The sequence below is a fragment of the Heteronotia binoei genome, chromosome 21, assembly GCF_032191835.1.
Source record: "Heteronotia binoei isolate CCM8104 ecotype False Entrance Well chromosome 21, APGP_CSIRO_Hbin_v1, whole genome shotgun sequence".
NCBI classification, from domain to species: Eukaryota; Metazoa; Chordata; class Lepidosauria; order Squamata; family Gekkonidae; genus Heteronotia; species Heteronotia binoei.
In genome coordinates this window covers 198,298,108-198,317,968 of record NC_083243.1, presented here as the reverse complement: position 1 = coordinate 198,317,968, position 19,861 = coordinate 198,298,108, and the positions used below count along the sequence as shown (strand labels likewise).

Genomic DNA, 19,861 nt, shown 5'->3' with positions numbered 1-19,861 from the left:
TATACACACTGTGGCTAATAGCCACTGATGGACTTCGGCTCCATATTTTTATCTAACCCCCTCTTGAAGCTGTCTATGCTTGTAGCCGCTGCCACCTCCTGTGGCATGTTAATCACCCTTTGGGTGAAGAAGTACTTCCTTTTATCAGTTTTAACCCGAACGCTCAGCAATTTCATCGAATGCCCACGAGTTCTTGTATTGTGAGAAAGGGAGAAAAGTACTTCTTTCTCTACTTTCTCCATCCCATGCATTATCTTGTAAACCTCTATCATGTCACCCCGCAGTCGACGTTTCTGCAAGCTAAAAAGCCCCAAGCGTTTTAACATTTCTTCATAGGGAAAGTGTTCCAGCCCTTTACTCATTCTAGTTGCCCTTTTCTGGACTTTTTCCAATGCTATAATATCCTTTTTGAGGTGTGGTGACCAGAATTGCACACAGTATTCCAAATGAGACCGCACCATTGATTTATACAGGAGCATTATGATACTGGCTGATTAATTTTCAATTCCCTTCCTAATAATTCCCAGCATGGAGTTGGCCTTTTTTATTGCAATCGCACACTGTCTTGACATTTTCAGTGAGTTATCTACCACGACCCCAAGATCTCTCTCTTGGTCAGTCTCTGCCAGTTCACACCCCATGAGCTTGTATTTGTTGCTGGACTATAAGTACTATCAGTACTATAAGTACTATAAGAAGCAATTTAATAATCTAAAGGCATAATCTAAAACCATAACTATTTTGAGTTTTTGCATAATCTAAAACCCTAAGTACTTTGAGTGTGCATTTTTAGCAGCCTTACTTTCCCCTGAAGAATAAATATATTGCTACTCATAGATTCTAAATTCTGGAGGTATGTGTTAATAGATAAAGTATACAGGGTCCTGCCCCTATATAATAAAATGGGATCTTTGTTCAGATACTCTGGGAAGAACACCCTTCAGGGACAAAGACACCAGACTTAGGGTTCCGAAATATATATATATTGGAAATTTATTTAAATCTTAGATCTTCTTCGTGGTCTCTGTGCTTCACACCCATGGGATAGTGCGCCTGCACCGATCCCCGAATTGGTACCTGAAAAGCCCGGGATTTTTCCGTGCTCGGCGCCAGTGGGCATGCGCAAGCGTCCCAGTACGCATGCTCAGTGGTGCCAGCACGGGGATCCCGCCAGTTCCTTTCTGACCGCCGCGCGGAGAGGTTTCCTTTCTCGTGTATATAGCCCGTTTGTTGTTTTTGTTAGTGTAGTTAGTTAGATAGATAGTTAGTTAGATAGTTTAAAATAAACAAACAGTTTTTTCCGTGTGTGTTTGTCAGACTGCCCTTCGGGGCTTTCCCTTTGTCTGTTTCCCCCCAGTTTTTCCCCGCAGAGGACTCTGAGCGGGTTTTTTAGCGGCTATTGTCTATGGACAGTCGCTGGGGGTTTTTCAAGCGGTGCCGTTCCTGTGGGAAGAAGATTGCCCCCCCCCATTCTTTGTGTCTTCTCTGCTTGGGTGAAGCGCACCGTCTGGAGGCCTGCCCACACTGTCTCCGCTTCTCCAAGCAAACATGGAAGAACCGGGCGGCGCGGCTCTTGGCAGCCTTAACTGAGTCAGCACTCCGCCCTCAAGAGGTCTGCACCGGGCCAGTCGGTATCGATAATGGCAGACGCCCAGGCCCCGGCGGTCACATCGGCTGATGTGACCCCGATCACGACCGAAGTGCCGGTTGAGCGAGGCTCCTCCACCAAACGGTCCCATGATGGATCGGTGGATACGCCCGCCAAGAAGCGTCGAGATGACTCGGGGACCCGAGCATCTACATTGAAGAAGGCCAAGTCGAAGGAGAAGCGGAAGAGGCCCCGCACTCCATCGCCTTCATCGGACGCTTCGCCACCGACGACCTCCGAGTTGCCGAGGAAGATCCTGGCTTCCCCGCGCCGCAGTCCATCGGCACCGAGAGGTAGTGCTCTGCAGCCCCGTCTCTCGACGTCGGAGCCCGAGATCGATCTTACCCAGCGATCCTCGTCCTCAGGGTCACGACGGCGTAGTGGCAGCAAGTCGATCTCGGAGTTGGAGGCATCGGCTCCGATGGAACCGGATACACCAGTGAGACCTAGAGGCCAATGGGAGCCTGAGCCTCCATTCGAACCATGCCGGTTCCCACCACCACCACCATGGGAGCAGCGTCGATGCCAGCCCTATCCGTACCCCTATCCCCCGTACCAATGGTACCCACCGAGGGAGTTTCCGGAGTGGGAACAGCGGTCGGAGGTGTCCTGCATGTCCAGGGTCTCACATCACTCCCGAACGCCATCGGTGTCGATCCCTCCGGAGAGGCGCATCGTACCGGTTGAACCTCGACGGCAATCGACACCAATTCGGTCACCATTGCGGGAATCGACACCGATCCTGTTGGAGCACTCCGTTCATCAGGAGTCCTCCTTGTCGGAATCAGAGTGACGTCCAAGAGGGTGCCTTGGAGCCCTCGCTAGTTTCCCAGACGGCCGAAGGTCTTTCGATTTCACCGTTGGAGAATCTGAAATCTTATGGGGACCCAGTGAAGAGAATGGCTGCTTCCCTCTCTCTGCCGGTGACTCAAACACAACCTGTCGTGGACAACAACGTCTTCGGCATTATGCAGAGGGACACATCCACTGCTATCGCCTTACCAGTCACCAAAGTGATTTTGCAGGCAGTCAAGGAACGCTGGAAGAAGCCATCCACAACCCCGGTGTCTTCCAGAAGGCTGGACCACATGTACAGGGTCCAGGAGACGGGGGCTGAGTTCCTGTTTAACCATCTGAAACCGAACTCAGTTGTCGTCTCGTCCAAGGCTCACAAGGTCCACTCCTGCCCACCGGACAAGGAGGGGAAGAAGTTCGATGGCATGGGAAGGAAGGTTTATTCCACAGGGGCCCTCGGAGTAAAGGTATCTAAGTATGCAGCCTGCATGGCTAGATACCAATACTCTGTTTGGGAACAGCTCACCCCTTTCCTTTCCTCCCTGAGTGAGGATAAGAAGGCTGCCGCTAGAAAGTTGCAGAAGGAAGGCTTTGCTGTGGCCAAGCAACAACTGGCTGCGGCAAAGCACATGGTAGATGTGTCGGCTAAGGCCATCACATCTGCTGTGTGTATCCGCCGTCACTCCTGGCTGAGGTCGACTGCCCTGCAATAAGACACCAAGGCATTTTTTGAGGACTTGCCTTTTGAGGGAGATGGCCTCTTCAGCACAACTACTGACAGTGCTCTGCAGGAGTTTGACAAGAGCCTTAAGACCTCCAGAAACCTGGGTGCGCAGGCTTCCTCTAGAACACCCAGAACAAAGCAGTGGCACAAGCCTTGAGCCAAGAAGCCCTATCAGAAATTTTCGCCAGAACAACAATGGCGTCCCCGATCGACTCAGCCTGATAGACCATCCTACTCGGGCAATAACAGGAACCGCTATGGGTCCCAGCCTGCGGGCAAGTCCAAGGGTGCCCGCCCTCAGAAGCAGGGCCTTTGACTTTCCTGTGGCACGCGTCATCACCCCCACTGGTTCATCTATCCGCCTCCGCCCTTTCCTGCCTGCCTGGGAGTTGATCTCCTCAGACAGGTGGGCTCTGTCCATCATAAAAGAGGGCTACAAAATAGAGTTTGTTCGGATGCCGAACCAATCCGTGGTAATCACCACTCCCCCTTCCCCACCTCTGCTGGCGGAGGTGAGCAACCTCCTACAGAAACAAGCCATAGAGAAAGTTCCGTTGGAGGCCAGGACGGGAGGTTTTTACTCTCGCTACTTCCTGGTCCCCAAGAGGGACGGGGGCTTGAGACCAATCATGGATTTTTGGAATCTGAACAAATTTATTCTGTACCAGAAGTTCAGAATGTCCACGCTGCAAACAATCCTGCCCCTCATCAATCAAGGGGATTGGAATGGCAACTCTGGACCTCAAGGATGGCTACTTCCACGTCAGCATCCATCTGGCGTTCAGGCGTTTTCTCAAGTTTGCAGTGGGTGCCCAGCACTTCCAGTTCAAAGCCCTTCTGTTCGGCCTGTCTACTCACCTCAGGTGTTTACAAAGATGATGAGCGTTGTGGCTGCCCATCTTCATCTCCAGTGAGTTGTTGTCTTCCCATACATCGACGACTGGCTCCTTGTGGCGAAATCGAGGGAAAGTCTGTCAATGCACATTGTCATCACTCTGCGTCTTCTCGACACCCTGGGGCTGCAGGTCAATTTGGAGAAATCCCATCTCACTCCGTCAAGTTCATAGGGGCTTTGCTGGATACATAGGGGCTTTGCTGTTCATAGGGGCTTTGCTGGATACAAACCAACATCGTGCATTCCTGCCTTCGCAGAGGGCAAAGGACATTGTCGGTCTGGTACAACTACTTCGAAGGCGAAAGTGGGGCACTGCGCAGCAGCTTCAGCGGATGCTGGGGCTGATGGTGGCGACGACAAGCATGCTTCTGTTTGCGAAACTGAGAATGAGAGGCCTACAGTTGTGGTTTCTTCGCCAGTTTCGTCCGTTCAGAGATTCACCTCGGAAGAGGTTCACCATTCCATCCGAGACTCTCCAAACGCTACAGTGGTGGAAGTTGGCGAACAACATCTGCCAAGGGGCTCCTTTCCACCTTCCAACTCCTGCTGTGACCATCACCACAGATGCTTCTTTGTGGGGCTGGGGGGCCCACATGGAGGGTTTGTGTGTGTGGGGGGGCCAGCCTCTCTAGGAGATGGACTCCTACTTCCATGGGAGGGTCAGTTCCTCTACATGTTCTCGCCCCTGCCATTGTTGACGAAGGTGGTCAACAAAATTGCAAGGGAGAGGCCACGTTGCATCCTGGTGACTCCCTGGTGGCCCCGCCAGAACTGGTTCTCGATCCTGCTCCAACTGTCGGGGGGGGGGGGGTCTTCCACCAGTTTCCAGCAGAGCCGGATCTCCTGTCAGCTCAGGGGGGGTATGTTCTCCATTACAACGTACCGCACCTGAAGCTGACGGCGTGGTTCATCGACCAGTAGGGTTCTCTGACAGAGTCCAGCAGGTCCTTATGAACAGTAGAAAGCCGTCCACCCGTGCTTCCTATGACAGGAAGTGGCGGAAGTTTACTAAGTTTTAGTGGACCCTTTAGTCTCGCCTAGTAGGGCGGGATGGTCGGCCATTTTTGATTTTTTGTTGTCCCTAGTGGATGCAGGCCTGGTTTTCTCCTCCATCAAAGTTTATTTGATGGCAATATCTGCCTTCCATGAGCCGATGGAGGGGTACTCCGTCTTTGCACACCCTCAGTCCAAGAAATTTTTGAAGGGATTGTTTAGGCTGCACCCACCATCAAGATCGCCCCCACAGTTTTGGGACTTGACTTTGGTGCTGGACAAACTAACCCGTCGCCCCTTTGAGCCGATGGCCACGTGCTCTTTGCAGCTCTTGTCATGGAAGACTGCATTTTTGGTTGCCATCACATCAGCTCGCCGTGTTGGGGAGCTCACGGCGATGTGGTGTGATTACCCTTATCTTGTGTTTAGAGAGGCTGGGGTTTCCATGGCTCCGGACATTAGTTTTCTTCCAAAGGTGGTCTCTCAGTTCCACCTCAATTTAGAAGTTTGGTTGCCCACTTTTTACCCTAGCCCTTCCTCGGACGAGGAACGTAGGTTACATGCTCTGGACGTTAAGCGTGCTTTACTGTTTTATTTGAATCGTTCAAGGGTTTTTCGTAAGGACAAGCAGCTTTTTGTTTCATATGCTGCTCCCAAGTTAGGTTCCAGGATTTCGTCTCAGAGGCTCTCAAAATGGCTCACTGAGACGATTAAACTTTGTTATTTGTTGGTGAAGAAGCCTTTACCTGGGCCTGTTCGTGGACACTCCACAAGAGCGATGGCCACGTTGGTGGCATTCCTGAGATGTGTGCCTTTCTGATGTCTGCAAGGCTGCTACCTGGTCTTCTCCGCATGAAGCACTACTCGCTGGACGTGCATGCTCAGCAGAGGACTCGGTTGGGAACTGCGGTGTTGCAAGCTGTTTCTTCCGGTTGACTGTCTTCCCGCCTCCAGGTATGTCTTGCTTGCTAGTCTCCCATGGGTGTGAAGCACAGAGACCACAAAGAAGATAGACAGGTTGCTTGCCTGTAACTGTAGATCTTTGAGTGGTCATCTGTGCATTCACACTACCCGCCCTCCTTCCCCACTGCTGACGGTCTCCCTCTAGTAGGGGCTTCCAGCGGTCAGGAAGGAACTGGCGGGATCCCTGCGCTGGCGCCGGTGAGCATGCGTACTGGGACGCCTGCGCATGCCCACTGGCGCCGAGCGCAGAAAAATCCTGGGCTTTTCAGGTACCGATTCGGGGATCGGCGCAGGCGCACTATCCCATGGGTGTGAATGTACAGATGACCACTCGAAGATCTACAGTTACAGGTAAGCGACCTGTCTTTACTACAGCATTCTGACAAGATTACATGATTAAATGACTACATGGACTCATGGGTGTGTGTGGTTACATGACCCATGGTTACATAGCTTCTTAGTTACATGGTTATAGTCTTTCCTATGCTCAGGTTCCTTAGCCGATTACATTTAGTAAAAGCAAAGCCATTGTAAAGATAGCAAAAAGCATTTCATCCTCACCTCTCCTATGACTTCAGGTGGTTGTCTATGCAGAAATGTGGAGGGGTCTTGCTTCTCAGGAGGCTTCCCTTAAATTCACTGTTAATTAACTAACTGACTAACCAACTGCGCCCTCCTTGGTAAGCCCAATTATACCTTTTCCATAGCATCCACCCTTTCCCTTTCTGTCCAATCCGAATCCGGAAAGCCCCCTCTCCTTCTATCCAATCAGAATCCAGAGAGCACCCCTTTCCTTCTATCCATTCAAAATCCAGAAAGCCAGATTCTGTCATCTTTTGGCTGGAAAGCCCAAAAAAACCCCGTTATATAAGGAACCACTATTGTTGACAAATATTTCTGCTAATTAATACTAGATAGGCCACTGAACCCTAAAGGGCAAAAATCCCCATCTGGGACCAACAACTTTCCCATGAAAGCCTGAGAACCCCATCTGGGACAAAGATGTTCCCATGAAAGCCTGAGAACCCTATCTCACCCATTCTAATCAGTACCTTAATACACATATATTATAATAAAGCATACAATCACACATGAGATCAGAAATATTGCCCATATGTGAATATATATAAAAGGGAAAGGCTATATGTGTGTGTATATGCAGAGAGCTACATAAAGGCCACAAAGATTCTATATAGCCATATACTTGCCTTGTATGATTTCCTAACCATCAGATTCACTATAGTTCCCTAGCCTATTAGGAAAGTCTAATAAATCCATTTAATAAAAATCTCTCCTCTGTGTACCATGCCTGAATTCCTGAAAGGCTGATTCCCCATTTGGCAATCTCTCTCTCACCCCCTCCTTTCTCCATGGGATGATTGTTATAGAAACCCCTCTATAGAAGATCATTTCAGCCTCCTGTCAATCTCATCTCTTCCCAACAGGGTATAGACAAAATCCATAATATTATTCTATAGGATTCAGGCTGTTTAGCAATATTTCTTCACACTGGATGCATTGGAGCCCCATACAAGGGCATTGTCAAAGTCCTCTTCCGAAATGAGATTAATAGACTTGTTTTCCCAGATCCTCATTAGAACTCCATGCGTTGAGGACACCATTATCAAAGTTTACTTTACCATCTTCAGATGTTCTGGGAACCAAGTTATTTACAGCATTTTTGTGCAATTATGCAGTCATATAACAAGATATTGACTCCACACATATTTTTGCCGATAAGTTTATCCGGCCAGCCGCTAATTAGTATCAAATGTATTTTCCCAAATAAGTTAATCCATCGGCCAACCGTCCCTTTTTATTGGAGAAATACTTTGGGACCCTTCAATAAGAACAGTCATATAGAAACATCATATATATGTATAAGAAATCCAACATATGCAATTGCTCACATGTTACTATGGCAATGCTTGAGTATATTTAGGGATGTGTCTTCCACTGCGTCATCTTCTCCCAGCTGATAAATCAGAACAATTTAAACTGTCAAGATATTTAGATTTTTTTGTTTTATTGTACATAAAAATGCACATTTACTAGCAATGAGTGCTAATCTTAGCCGACGCCTGACTGTTTTACTGCTTTATTGTTGTTATGTTTATGGTTTTAATAATATTTTATTATATTTACGATATTGTGATATTTTAATGTTATCATTGTTATTATTGTTGGAAGCCGACCCAAGCTGTTTGCAGGAGGGACAAGGTATCAATTTACAGAAATAAATAAAATAATAAAAATGAATGTGGATTATCATTACTAGTGCGACAGTTTGGAAGGGGTTTCATTTGTACTTAACTCTTTTTGCTCAGAAAACCTTTATTCTACTTAAACTGAGATATAGTTTAAATCTTCAGACTTTATGTGTTCAGGGAACAGTTTTTCCCTAAATGTTTGTACTTAATTTACAGGAGCGTTTTAGTTACGTCTGCCCTGATTTAGTGAAAGAATTTAACAAATACGATATAGATGGCACCAAGTGGATTAAACAGTATACTGGAATCAACGCAATCTCCAAGAAAGAATTTACCATTGATGTTGGCTACGAGAGATTCCTGGGGCCAGAGATCTTCTTTCATCCTGAGGTAAACTCTGATGCAGAACTTGGTGAGGCATATTTAGGCAGCAGTGAAGGCAGTGAAACTTGCTTACAAATCTAGCCTCACATAATATTGGCCAGATAATCCTATGGCTTTGCATTTAAACAGTGCTTTTTTGATGGACAAAATTTCAATCATTTTTAAATTTTACATTGTATTGTCTAAATTTATTAGAGTGCGCACGGCTAAAGAATCTTTGCTTTTTATTGAATGACTTGCAAACCTTAAGGCATTTCCCTTAAGGTTTACTTGTATTTCATCCCTTCTTGGGGTTTTTTCCTAACTCTTTGTTTTCTGGGGTCATATAACGTTCTTTGCATAATTATTTCACCCAGCTTCAGAGTGGATACCTCTAACCTTAGTTTTTTTGTAGCAAGCTGAATAAGAATGAATATTTCTTCCCGTTGATAGCCATTTTACATACTGAATAAAGCTGCTTGATTCAGTGTTTAGTATCTGAAATGTGTGGGTGGCCACTGAACTGTTCAGTACAAGGCAGTAGGAGACCAGCTGGCAAGGGAAAGGAGCAATTAGATGATTTCATCACCTTAATTCCTGTTTTCAGTATCTATATAGCAAGAATAAGGTTTTTTAACCCCTTAGTTTTTTAAAGTCATCTTCTCTTTTGTTGCATTCATTCATTGTTTTTATTTCTTACTGGTTTAAATAGAAACACTTCTATAGCTGTGTAAGAACATAAGAGAAGCCATGTTAGATCAGGCCAATGGCCCATCCAGTCCAACACTCTGTGTCACACTGTGGCAAAAAATGTTTATATATATATTTATATATATATATATATATATATAAACATTTATATATACACACACACACACTGTGGCTAATAGCCACTGATGGACCTCTGCTCCATATTTTTATCTAAACCCCTCTTGAAGGTGGCTATGCTTGTGGCTGCCACCACCTCCTGTGGCAGTGAATTCCACATGTTAATCACCCTTTGGGTGAAGAAGTACTTCCTTTTATCTGTTTTAACCTGTCTGCTCAGCAATTTCATCGAATGCCCACGAGTTCTTGTATTGTGAGAAAGGGAGAAAAGTACTTATTTCTCTACTTTCTCCATCCCATGCATTATCTTGTAAACCTCTTATCATGTCACCCCGCAGTCGACGTTTCTCCAAGCTGAAGAGTCCCAAGCGTTTCAACCTTTCTTCATAGGGAAAGTGTTCCAGCCCTTTAATCATTCTAGTTGCCCTTTTCTGGACTTTCTCCAATGCTTTAATATCCTTTTTGAGGTGCGGTGACCAGAACTGCACACAGTACTCCAAATGAGACCGCACCATTGATTTATACAGGGACATTATGATACTGGCTGATTTGTTTTCAATTCCTAATAATTCCCAGCATGGCGTTGGCCTTTTTTATTGCAAACGCACACTGTCTTGACACTTTCAGTGAGTTATCTACCATGATCCCAAGATCTCTCTCTTGGTCAGTCTCTGCCAGTTCACACCCCATGAACTTGTATTTGTAGCTGGGATTCTTGGCCCCAATGTGCATTACTTGATCACCTCTTTTTGAAGTGAGGCCTCCAGAACTGTCAGGAGCAGCCTGACCAATGCAGTGTACAGTAGGAATATAACAACTTGGAATTTGGATGTTATGCACCCCAAGATGTCATTAGCTTTTTTTTTTGTCACTGGCTGTTCATATTTAACTTATGGTCCACCCGTACCCCAAGATCTTGTTCACACACACTGCTACCCAGAAGTGTATCCTCCATCCAGTATGTGTGTTCCTCATTTTTGTTACACAGATGTAGAACTTGGCACTTATCGTTGTTAAATGGCATCTTGTTCACATCTACCCACTTTTCCAGTGTGCTCAGACCTTATTGAATTCTATATATTCTGTTGTGTTTTCTGCTTCTCCCAATTTGGTGTCATCTGCAAATTTAATGAGTAGCCCCTCCATGCCTTCATCCAGATTTTCTGCCAGTTATTTCTCTAGCTTTATTGACTCCCCTTTGAATTCTGTTTCTGGAGAACTCTAGACTGTCATTTTACTTGGATCACAGGAAAGGCTGATGTTCTGTATTAGCTATGGATAATGCAAACCTTTAGTATTTTTGTAGCACTAATGCACTAAAATTAGTTGCAACTTAATCATTCTGTTTGTCTCTAGTTTGCTAACCCAGACTTCACTCAGCCCATCTCAGAAGTGGTAGATGAAGTTATTCAGAACTGTCCTATTGATGTTAGACGCCCACTATATAAGGTCAGTAAAGGTAGTGAAGTTACTGTATGTATACATACATTGTCATAGTTGCTTTATAACAAAGTGTGCTCTGAACTGCTGCCTTTAGGTTAGTTATACCTGCTTCTACTTGCTAAGGATTTTTTTTCATTGAAAGCACAACAGTTGGTTGGGGGTTTTTTGTTTCTGTCTTAAAGAACTAGTATAATATGCAGTTAAATTCAAAAAAATAAATTGTATTCTTTGCAAAAATTTATGCATAACTATAGAGAAGGTTACAGTTTTAGAAGTGTTAGGTTACTGAATGATGAGATGACGCTCAGTAGTCCAAAGGAAATTATTCAACATTTGGTTCACATCTATCTGTATATATGTTAGGCCAGGGCTTTTTCTTTTTTTAGAAACAGTCCAGCAGGAACTCATTTGCATATTAGGCCCTACCCCCTGACATCACCATTGTTACACACAGGGCTTTCTTGTAGAAAAAGCCCAGCAGGAACTATTAGGCCACACCCCCTAATGCTCCTGAAGTCAGCCAGAACTACGCTCCCGTGAGTTCCTGCTAAAGAAAACCCTGGCCGTTACAGTTTGTACATTTTAAAGCTTGACATTGACAATTAATTTTGTTCTGTGCTGTTTGTGGAGTACACTTCAGATCCTGAAATATTCGTGATAACTGGTAATGTGGCCTTGCTGAAATTAAAACATCAAAATATTAGGGTTGTTCATGTATTGGTCAGTTTCTTTCTAGTGACTACCCTATTTATTTAAAAGAAAGATGACACTTAAAATTATTGCTTAACGTAACTGTAACTTATATATGAAAGTAAGACAATGCCCTCTTCATTTTGATGGCACAATTAAATTTAACTAAATATGATATTTACTCAAATGCAAGACTAGATGCAAGACTCACGGGTATGCCATCAAAAAACTTGGAAGGATCATCTTACACTCACATATAAGTTACAAATCTTCTTTGTGGTCTCTGCTTCAGACCCATGGGATTACGGCACCTGCCAAGAAAGTCTGGGATTTTCACACTCCACACCCAGTGGGCATGCACAGAGCCCCTACCGCACATGCTCACTGGGCAGGGCACAGACATTTCGCCAGTTCTCTTCTGACCGCCATGCCGAACAGTCCATTCTTCTGCAGCTCCGATCGGTACTTACCTTAGTTATTTGCCCAATTTTCTTCCACCGTTTTTCCTCACCTATTATTCTTCTTCAGTTTCTAGTTTAAAAAAAAAAGTAGTAGTGACTTTCTTCAACCCTTCGGGGTATCCCCACCCCGTCCTTTGGCCTTCTACTTGAAAAGGCAATCTATGGACAAGCGTTGGGGGTTTTTCAAACGCTGTGTGCCTTGTGGCAGCAAGATCGCCCCTCCAGACAGTTGCTCGCTTTGTTTGCTGTACCTAGGAGACAGCCACCAAGTTGACTCCTGTCCTCCTTGTGCCAGGTTTTCCAAGCAGACCAGGGAAAACCGAACGGACCGTCTCTCAGCCGTGCTTCTTGAGACAATACAATAGTACAGGTACCGGTGTATTAAGCACAATATGTCCTTCAAAACCTCACCAGTTGAATTATCACTCTCACACAAAAAGTGTGTAACCAAACATTTAGTTCACAATTTATAATAAGTCCATACAGTAAAATAATAGAACAAACACCCACAGCTTTCCCAGTTTGGAATCTGGGTGGATGCAGGGACATCGTTCTGCACAACTTCTCACAAAGAGATCAAAAGACCATATTTCCTGTGGTTTCGTTGGTTTTACCCTTCGTCAGTCTTCTCTCAATGCTGTTTTAACTGGAGACACAGATTGAGTGAACTCAATCACAGATCAACGCATACATGCTCAAGTCTCTGCTACTGGCTCCCAGATCTTAGAGTGGTCATCTGTGTATTCACACCACCACCCCTCCCTCCCCACTGCTGTCACTTCTTGAAAGGAAAAAGAGAGAGGAAAAATTTCTCTTGGTCAGAAGAAACTGGCAGGATGTCCGTCCCCCACCCAGCAAGCATGCACAGTAGGGGCTCTGTGCATGTCCGCTGGGTGCAGAGCGTGAAAATCCTGGGCTTTCTAATGTGCCCATTGAGATCAGTGTAGGCACCCTAATCCCATGGATGTGAATGCACAGATAACCACTCTAAGATCATCAGTTACAGGTAAGCAACCTGTTTTTATGTCCAATAATAATTTTTTGTATGTAGTTTTCTTTAGAAGGTCATCTGACATTCAGAGTCATTTTCCTTTCAAGTAATAACAGTACTGATTACAGCTGGGTTTTTAAGTTTTTAATCTTCCATGCCACATAATTGATTATAACTTTGTGTGTGCAATTTCAATTCAGAATATTGTTCTCTCTGGAGGCTCAACTATGTTCAGGGATTTTGGCCGTCGTTTACAACGAGACTTGAAAAGGACTGTTGATGCCAGACTGAAACTCAGTGAGGAACTCAGTGGTGGCAGACTGAAGGTTTGTGCCCTTTGATAATACATTGCAGTGATGTGTGGGGTTCAGTTGTTTAGAATGGAGGTGGATGTCATTATAGGGTACTGGTGTTTTCTGTTATATCTCTGTGACTTTTGTTTGATGAAGGCTTCACTTTTATAGTTGCAGGAGCACACCTTCTGTTTGTTGGGGGTTACATTGACTGCAATTGTAGTAAGCAAGATCATGATCACACTCTAGGATACTACTGGAAATGCTGAACATCTTGAGAAAATTATAATGTTCTGTTTACCCCTCTATTTTCTTCTACTGCTGTCAAAGGCTCCTGGCCTTCTGTCTTTCAGCCATTCCCTTCAGTTTCCAACATGATGTAATGATTCGAGTATTGTACTGGGATCTAGAAGACCCTGGTATGAATAATTACTCTGCCATAAACGTTTTATGGATGACTGTGAGACATTAACACTTGGTATAACATACCTCACAGTGTGTTTCTAAAATGGAGAAGAAATGAATTATCTAAGCTGCTTTGAGTTCCCAATAGGTAGAAAGGCAGGGAATAAATGAGGTAAATAAAAAGATTCATTCATAGAATCATAGAGTTGGAAGGGACTTCCAGGGTCACCTAGTCCATTCCCCTACATAATGCAGGAAATTAACAAATACTTCCCCCTAAATTCACAGGATCTTCATTAGTGTCAGATGGCCATCTAGCCTCTGTTTAAAAACCTCCAGGGAAGGAGAGCCCACCACCTCCTGAGGAAGCCTTTTCCACTGAGGAACTGCTCTAACGGTCAAGACGTACTTCTGAACGTTGAGCCGGAAACATTTCTGATTTAATTTCAACCGATTGCTTCTGGTTCTGCCTTCTGGGGCCACAGAAAACAATTCCACACCATCCTGTATATGACAGCCCTTCAAGTAATTGAAGATGGTGATCATATCACCTCTCAGCCACCTCCTCTCCAGGCTAAACAGGCCCAGCTCCTTCATCCTTTCTTCACAGGGCTTGGTCTCCAGACCTGTCACCATCTTCGTCGCCCTCCTCTGGATCCGTTCCAGCTTGTCTATATCTTTCTTAAAATGTGGTGCCCAAAACTGAACACAATACTCCAGGTGAGGTCTTACCAGAGCAGAGTAAAGTGATACCATCCCTTCACATGATCTGGATACTATACTTCTGTTGATACAGCCCAAAACTGCATTTGCCTTTTTAGCCACCACATCACACTGTTGACTCATGTTCAGTATATGTTCCAGTAAGTCCCTAGATCCTTTTTGCACATACTACTGCTAAGACAAATCTCCCCCATCCTATAATCATGCATTGGATTTTTCCTACGTAAATGCAGAACTACATTTATCCCTGTTAAAATTCATTTTATTGATTTTAGCCCAGTTTTCCAGCCTGTCAAGATCATCCTATATCCTGTTTCTCTCTCCTACTATATTTGCAACCCCTCTCGATTTAGTATCATCAGCAAATTTAATAAGCATTCCCTCTATTCCTTCATCCAAATCATTTATAAAGATGTTGAACAAAACCGGTCCCAGGACAGATCCTTGAGGCACTCCACTTGTCACTCCTCTCCAAGAGGATGAGGAACCATTCACAAGCACTCTTTGGGTGCGATCTGTCAACCAGTTACAGATCCACCTAACGGTAACAGAATCCAAACCACATTTTACCAACTTGCCAACAAGGATAGTATGTGGAACCTTATCAAAAGCCTTACTGAAATTAAGATAAACAATGTCTACAGCATTCCCCTTATCCAGCAAGGTAGTCACTTCCTCAAAAAAAGAGATCAGGTTAGTCTGACATGACTTGTTCTAAAGAAAACCATGCTGGCTCTTAGTAATCACATCCATTCTTTCTAAATGTTCCAGGTCTGACTGACATGATTTGTTCTAAAACTTTTCCAGGCATAGACATCAAGCTGACAAGTTGGTAGTTACCTGGATCATCCTTTTTTCCCTTCTTGAAAATGGGGACAACATTCGCCGGCCTTCAATCTTCTGAATCTGAGCTCCTCGACTTCCCAACTCGTTGGGGCTCCCCCTGCCTCTAGCCCACCTCTCCATTAGTCCTCCCAGCCTAACAACATACCACAGCAACTAAGCCTTTAACTTTCTCTAAGTTTGGGTCCCCTTTTCCAGACCACCTTTTGGGAACATTTCTATCCTCCCCAATGATCCCTGTGTGTTAGATTGTCAGATGTGCAACCTCCAGGTGTAAGGGGCCTTGGACCCCCGCAACTTACATCCACGAATCTATAAAGTCACCACCCAAGTCTATTGCCTCTGTAGCAATGAGTGGCACCCAGCAGGGGGAAGAAGAAGTCTGCTCATAAGTAATAGGGGATGGGAGTCAATCCCAAGCAAAAAGACTCAAAGCAACAAGGGTTCGTTGTGTGGTAGTAGAATCTACAGAAGTTCATTCCCACAGTTATGTCGCTACACTATGTTACCCTGTGGCATTCCATCCCTTTGCAGAGGGCCCTTAGCTGGTAAGTCTTACCCTCCTTATACCATTCTGCAGCGGAAGTGGTCAAAGCCCAGATCTTCTTCGTGGTCTCTGTGCAGTCCCACACATGGGTTATCCGCCAGAATGGAACCCGACCTCAGAGAATTCAAAGCAATCTTTGAGCGTTAATTTTGGCACGCACTTCCGCTCGTCCCGGGGAGGGGGCATCCACCGTGCATGCCCAGACAAGAGGGAGGCGCTTCACCCACCCACTTCATCCCTCAGGGATGTGTCTTGAGTCCACTTCTTTTCACTATTTACACGTCTGATTGTGTTTCTAGCAGTCTGAGTAACAAAATCATTAAGTACGCAGATGATACAACGTTGGTAGGGCTCATCTCTGAGGATGATGAGTCTGCGTATAGGAGGGAAGTTCAACAGCTGTCCCTTTGGTGTAAAGTAAATAATCTTATTTTTAATATAAATAAGACGAAGGAAATTATAGTGGATTACAGGAAGAGTAGTTTGGACATCCAGCCGTTGTTTATTGATGGTGTTATGGTAGAACAGGTGACAGAATGGAAGTTTCTGGGAATTACCATGAAACAAGATCTAACATGGGGGGCAAATACTTTAGCTCTAGAGAAAAAGGCCCAGCAACGACTATACTACTTAAGACTCTTAAGATCACTACAACTGTCAGGGAGTCTGCTGGTTGCCTTTTATCGTAGTTCCATTGAGAGCATTTTATCTTATTGCCTCTGCGCGTGGTTTGGGAGCTGCACGGAAGCAGAGAGAAGGGTGCTCCAAAGAGTGACGAGAAGAGCACAAAAGATTTGCGGATGTTCTCTCCCCTCATTGGTGGATCTGTATAATATGAGATGTAAAAGGAAGATACAAATGATCCTAAGGGACCCTTCACATCTGGGCCATTTGCTATTTGAGATCTTACCGTCAGGTAGACGATATAGAGTGTTGAAGGCTAGGACAAACAGATTTAAGGACAGTTTCTATCCAAGTGCTGTGGTTAGGTTAAATGCAGGGTTATGAAGGATTATCTGTTTTAGATGTATTTAAAAGGTTTTAATGGTTTTATGAATGTTTATCTGTTTTAGATGTATTTAAATGGTTTTAATGGTTTAAATGGTTTTAGATGTATTTAAATGGTATGAATATGAATATGTGTGTTTGATGTGTTGGTATGTTTGTGGAAGAGCACCTCATTTCGTTGCTCTCTTTTTGTGGAGAACAATGACAATAAATTTATCTATCTATCTTTACCGCCACCCGGGATACACCTACCTCGTTGCGTCTCCTCTCTTCATAGCGATCTTCATCCTTTTCTTGCAATTCCTCACCGTTTTTCCTCACGTTCGTCTTCTCCTTCAACTCATTGGTATTGTAAAAAAAAAAAAAAATCTCTACCTCTCTTCTATTTTGGCTTTCTCCCACTCCTTCTCCTCCCCCCCTCCCCCCTGGGCGGATGGAAGGAAAAGACAAAATCACTTTTAAAAAGTGTGTTCGGTGTGTCTCTAAAACCCCATCTACCGACGGACATTCTTTATGCCTTTTCTGTCTGGGTGAGGCTCAACGTACCGACTCTTGCCTGCATTATAGCCAGTTTGGGAAGCAAGCAAGAAAAAACAGTGCGGCTAGACTCAGAAGTCACCTGTTAAGAGTCCTCACTGCGCCCTACGATGTCCCATCCTTTGGGATCCCAAACCTTACCATCTTCCCTATCTATTCAAAAGGGAGTGGCTCCACCAGCAGCTTCCATGGCCTCGGTTCCCAGTAAGCCTAAGTCTGGGAAACATTTGAAGAAGTCTGATGATTCTAGGAAGAGACATCGCACAGAATCGAAAGACCCTTCGACATCACCAAAAATTAAGCTAAAACCAGTCGTAGACCCTCGGAATTGAAGTCTCCAACAACAACTTCTGCATCACACCCGACTATCAACACCATGACCTCGGTACAAACAGCACCAACTCCATTGGAACCCTCGGCGCCCATCAATACCGTACCTCTTGAGGTCGTACATATTCTTTCACAGTCCCTTTCAGTTCATGGATCCTTACCAGACAAGATCCTCGACACCGAATCTCCAGACTCCAGCAGAAGTCAGCGCGCAAACATTCTCGGCACGCACTCATTCCGTGAGGTCTCGATTCCTACTAAACAACAGATTCGGACACCCACATCTCCACTCCTAAGGGAACCCTCGACACCAAGAGAGCCATCCACTCGAGTTCGAACCAAGAAATCTTGAAGTCACCATAGGGAACACTACTATTATTATAGCCTGTCAAGGTCCAGGTCACCATCTCACCGATACCGAAGATATTACAGATCCCCATCTTCGGATTCCCATCGATATTGGTACCGTGAAGACTCTCGGTACCGTGAGGTACTTTACCATCCCTCACATCAGAAACAGGCATATCAAGATGAATAACCCCGGTACCGTGAAACTTCTTCACATCCAGAGCAGGCATACTGTGAGGACCATCCTCAGTACCGTGGAAGTCCCTATCGCCACCCTAAACACTACTCTATGGTGTCGAAGCCACTGTCTCCAACCAAATCGACCTCGGTGTGTTCAGTCTCCCCTAAACAACTACAACAGCCTCCTCTGCTGACCAAACAAACTGCTACTGCTACTATAACCAAGCCTCTCGATCCCCCTAACAAGCCGAATTCTGGAAACGTAAGGCTCCTCCAGCAAAACATCCTTTTCAGCAGAGAGCACGTCCACAAACCTCAAAGTCAGCAACGACCCCAAAGCAGTCTCTTTGACTTCTTCCCTCCACCACTCGACCAGCCACAATACCATCCAGACACCACCACCAGACTACAACCATTCTCCCCCATGTGGGAATCCATAACATCGGATTCATGGGTCCTGGTGATCATCCACAGGGGTTACACCATAGAGTTTGATTCGACTCCAAAACGCCACAGGTTCATACCTACACCCCCCTCTCCTCCTCCGCAATCAGAAATAACCACCTTGCTGGAAAAGGGAGCTATAGAACCAGTTCCACTGCAGTTCCATCACACAGGATTCTACTCCCGTTATTTTCTGGTCCCAAAAAGAGACGGGGGGCTGCGCCCTATACTGGATCTTCGAACACTCAACCTTCATATCCGCTACAAGAAATTCCGCATGGTTACTCTGCAATCTATTCTACCACTGATCCCAGAGCAGGCCTGGATGGAGTCAGTGAAGCACTCCACTTGTCACTCCTCTCCAAGAGGATGAGGAACCATTCACAAGCACTCTTTGGGTGTGATCTGTCAACCAGTTACAGATCAACCTATTGGTTTCAGGATCCAAACCACATTTTACCAATTTGTCAACAAGGATAGTATGTGGAACCTTATCAAAAGCCTTACCGAAATCAAGATAAATGATGTCTATAGTATTCCCTCGATCCAGCAAGGTAGACACTTTCTCAAAAAAAGAGATCAGGTTAGTCTGACATGACTTGTTCCTGAGAAAACCATGCTGGCTCTTAGCAGTCACATCCATTCTTCCTAAATGTTCCAGGATCGACTGTTTGATTATTTGTTCTAAAACTTTTCCAGGTACACACGTCAAGCTAACGGGTCGGTAGTTACCCAAATCCTCTTTTTTTCCGTTCTTGAAGATGGGGACAACATTCGCCCGCCTCCAATCTTCCGGCACCTTTCCTGTTCTCCAAGAATTCTCAAAAATAATAGCCAGAGGCTCAGAAATTACATCCGCAAGCTCCTTTAGAACCCTTGGATGCAATTCATCTGGCCCTGAGGACTTAGTTTCATTTAAAGAAACTAGGTGTTTATGTACTACCTCTACGCTGATCCTAGGTTGGAACTTCATACCCTCCTTATATGTTTTGTTTTTGCCATGTTGAGCACCGTTCCCCTCAGAAGAGAAGACTGAGGAAAAGTAGGAATTGAACATTTCTACCCTCTCTTCATTACCTGTTACAATTTCACTTTCTTGCTCACGCAATGGGCCTACCATGTCCTTGCTCTTTTTCTTACTCTGAACATAAGAAGAGAACCTTTTTTTTGTTGTTTTTAGCATCTTTGGCCAGCCTAAG

At 45.0% G+C, this 19,861-nt stretch overlaps 1 protein-coding gene across 1 annotated transcript in view; it reads left to right on the top strand.

The window, feature by feature from the left end:
• ACTR3 (actin related protein 3) overlaps positions 1–19,861 on the top strand; it is a 112,732-nt gene that overhangs the window by 77,050 nt on the left and 15,821 nt on the right. The window contains exons 8-10 of the mRNA XM_060261065.1: positions 8,445–8,618; positions 10,776–10,868; positions 13,205–13,330. Coding sequence (XP_060117048.1) covers positions 8,445–8,618; positions 10,776–10,868; positions 13,205–13,330 — 393 coding nt within the window. The remainder of the gene's footprint in view (positions 1–8,444; positions 8,619–10,775; positions 10,869–13,204; positions 13,331–19,861) is intronic.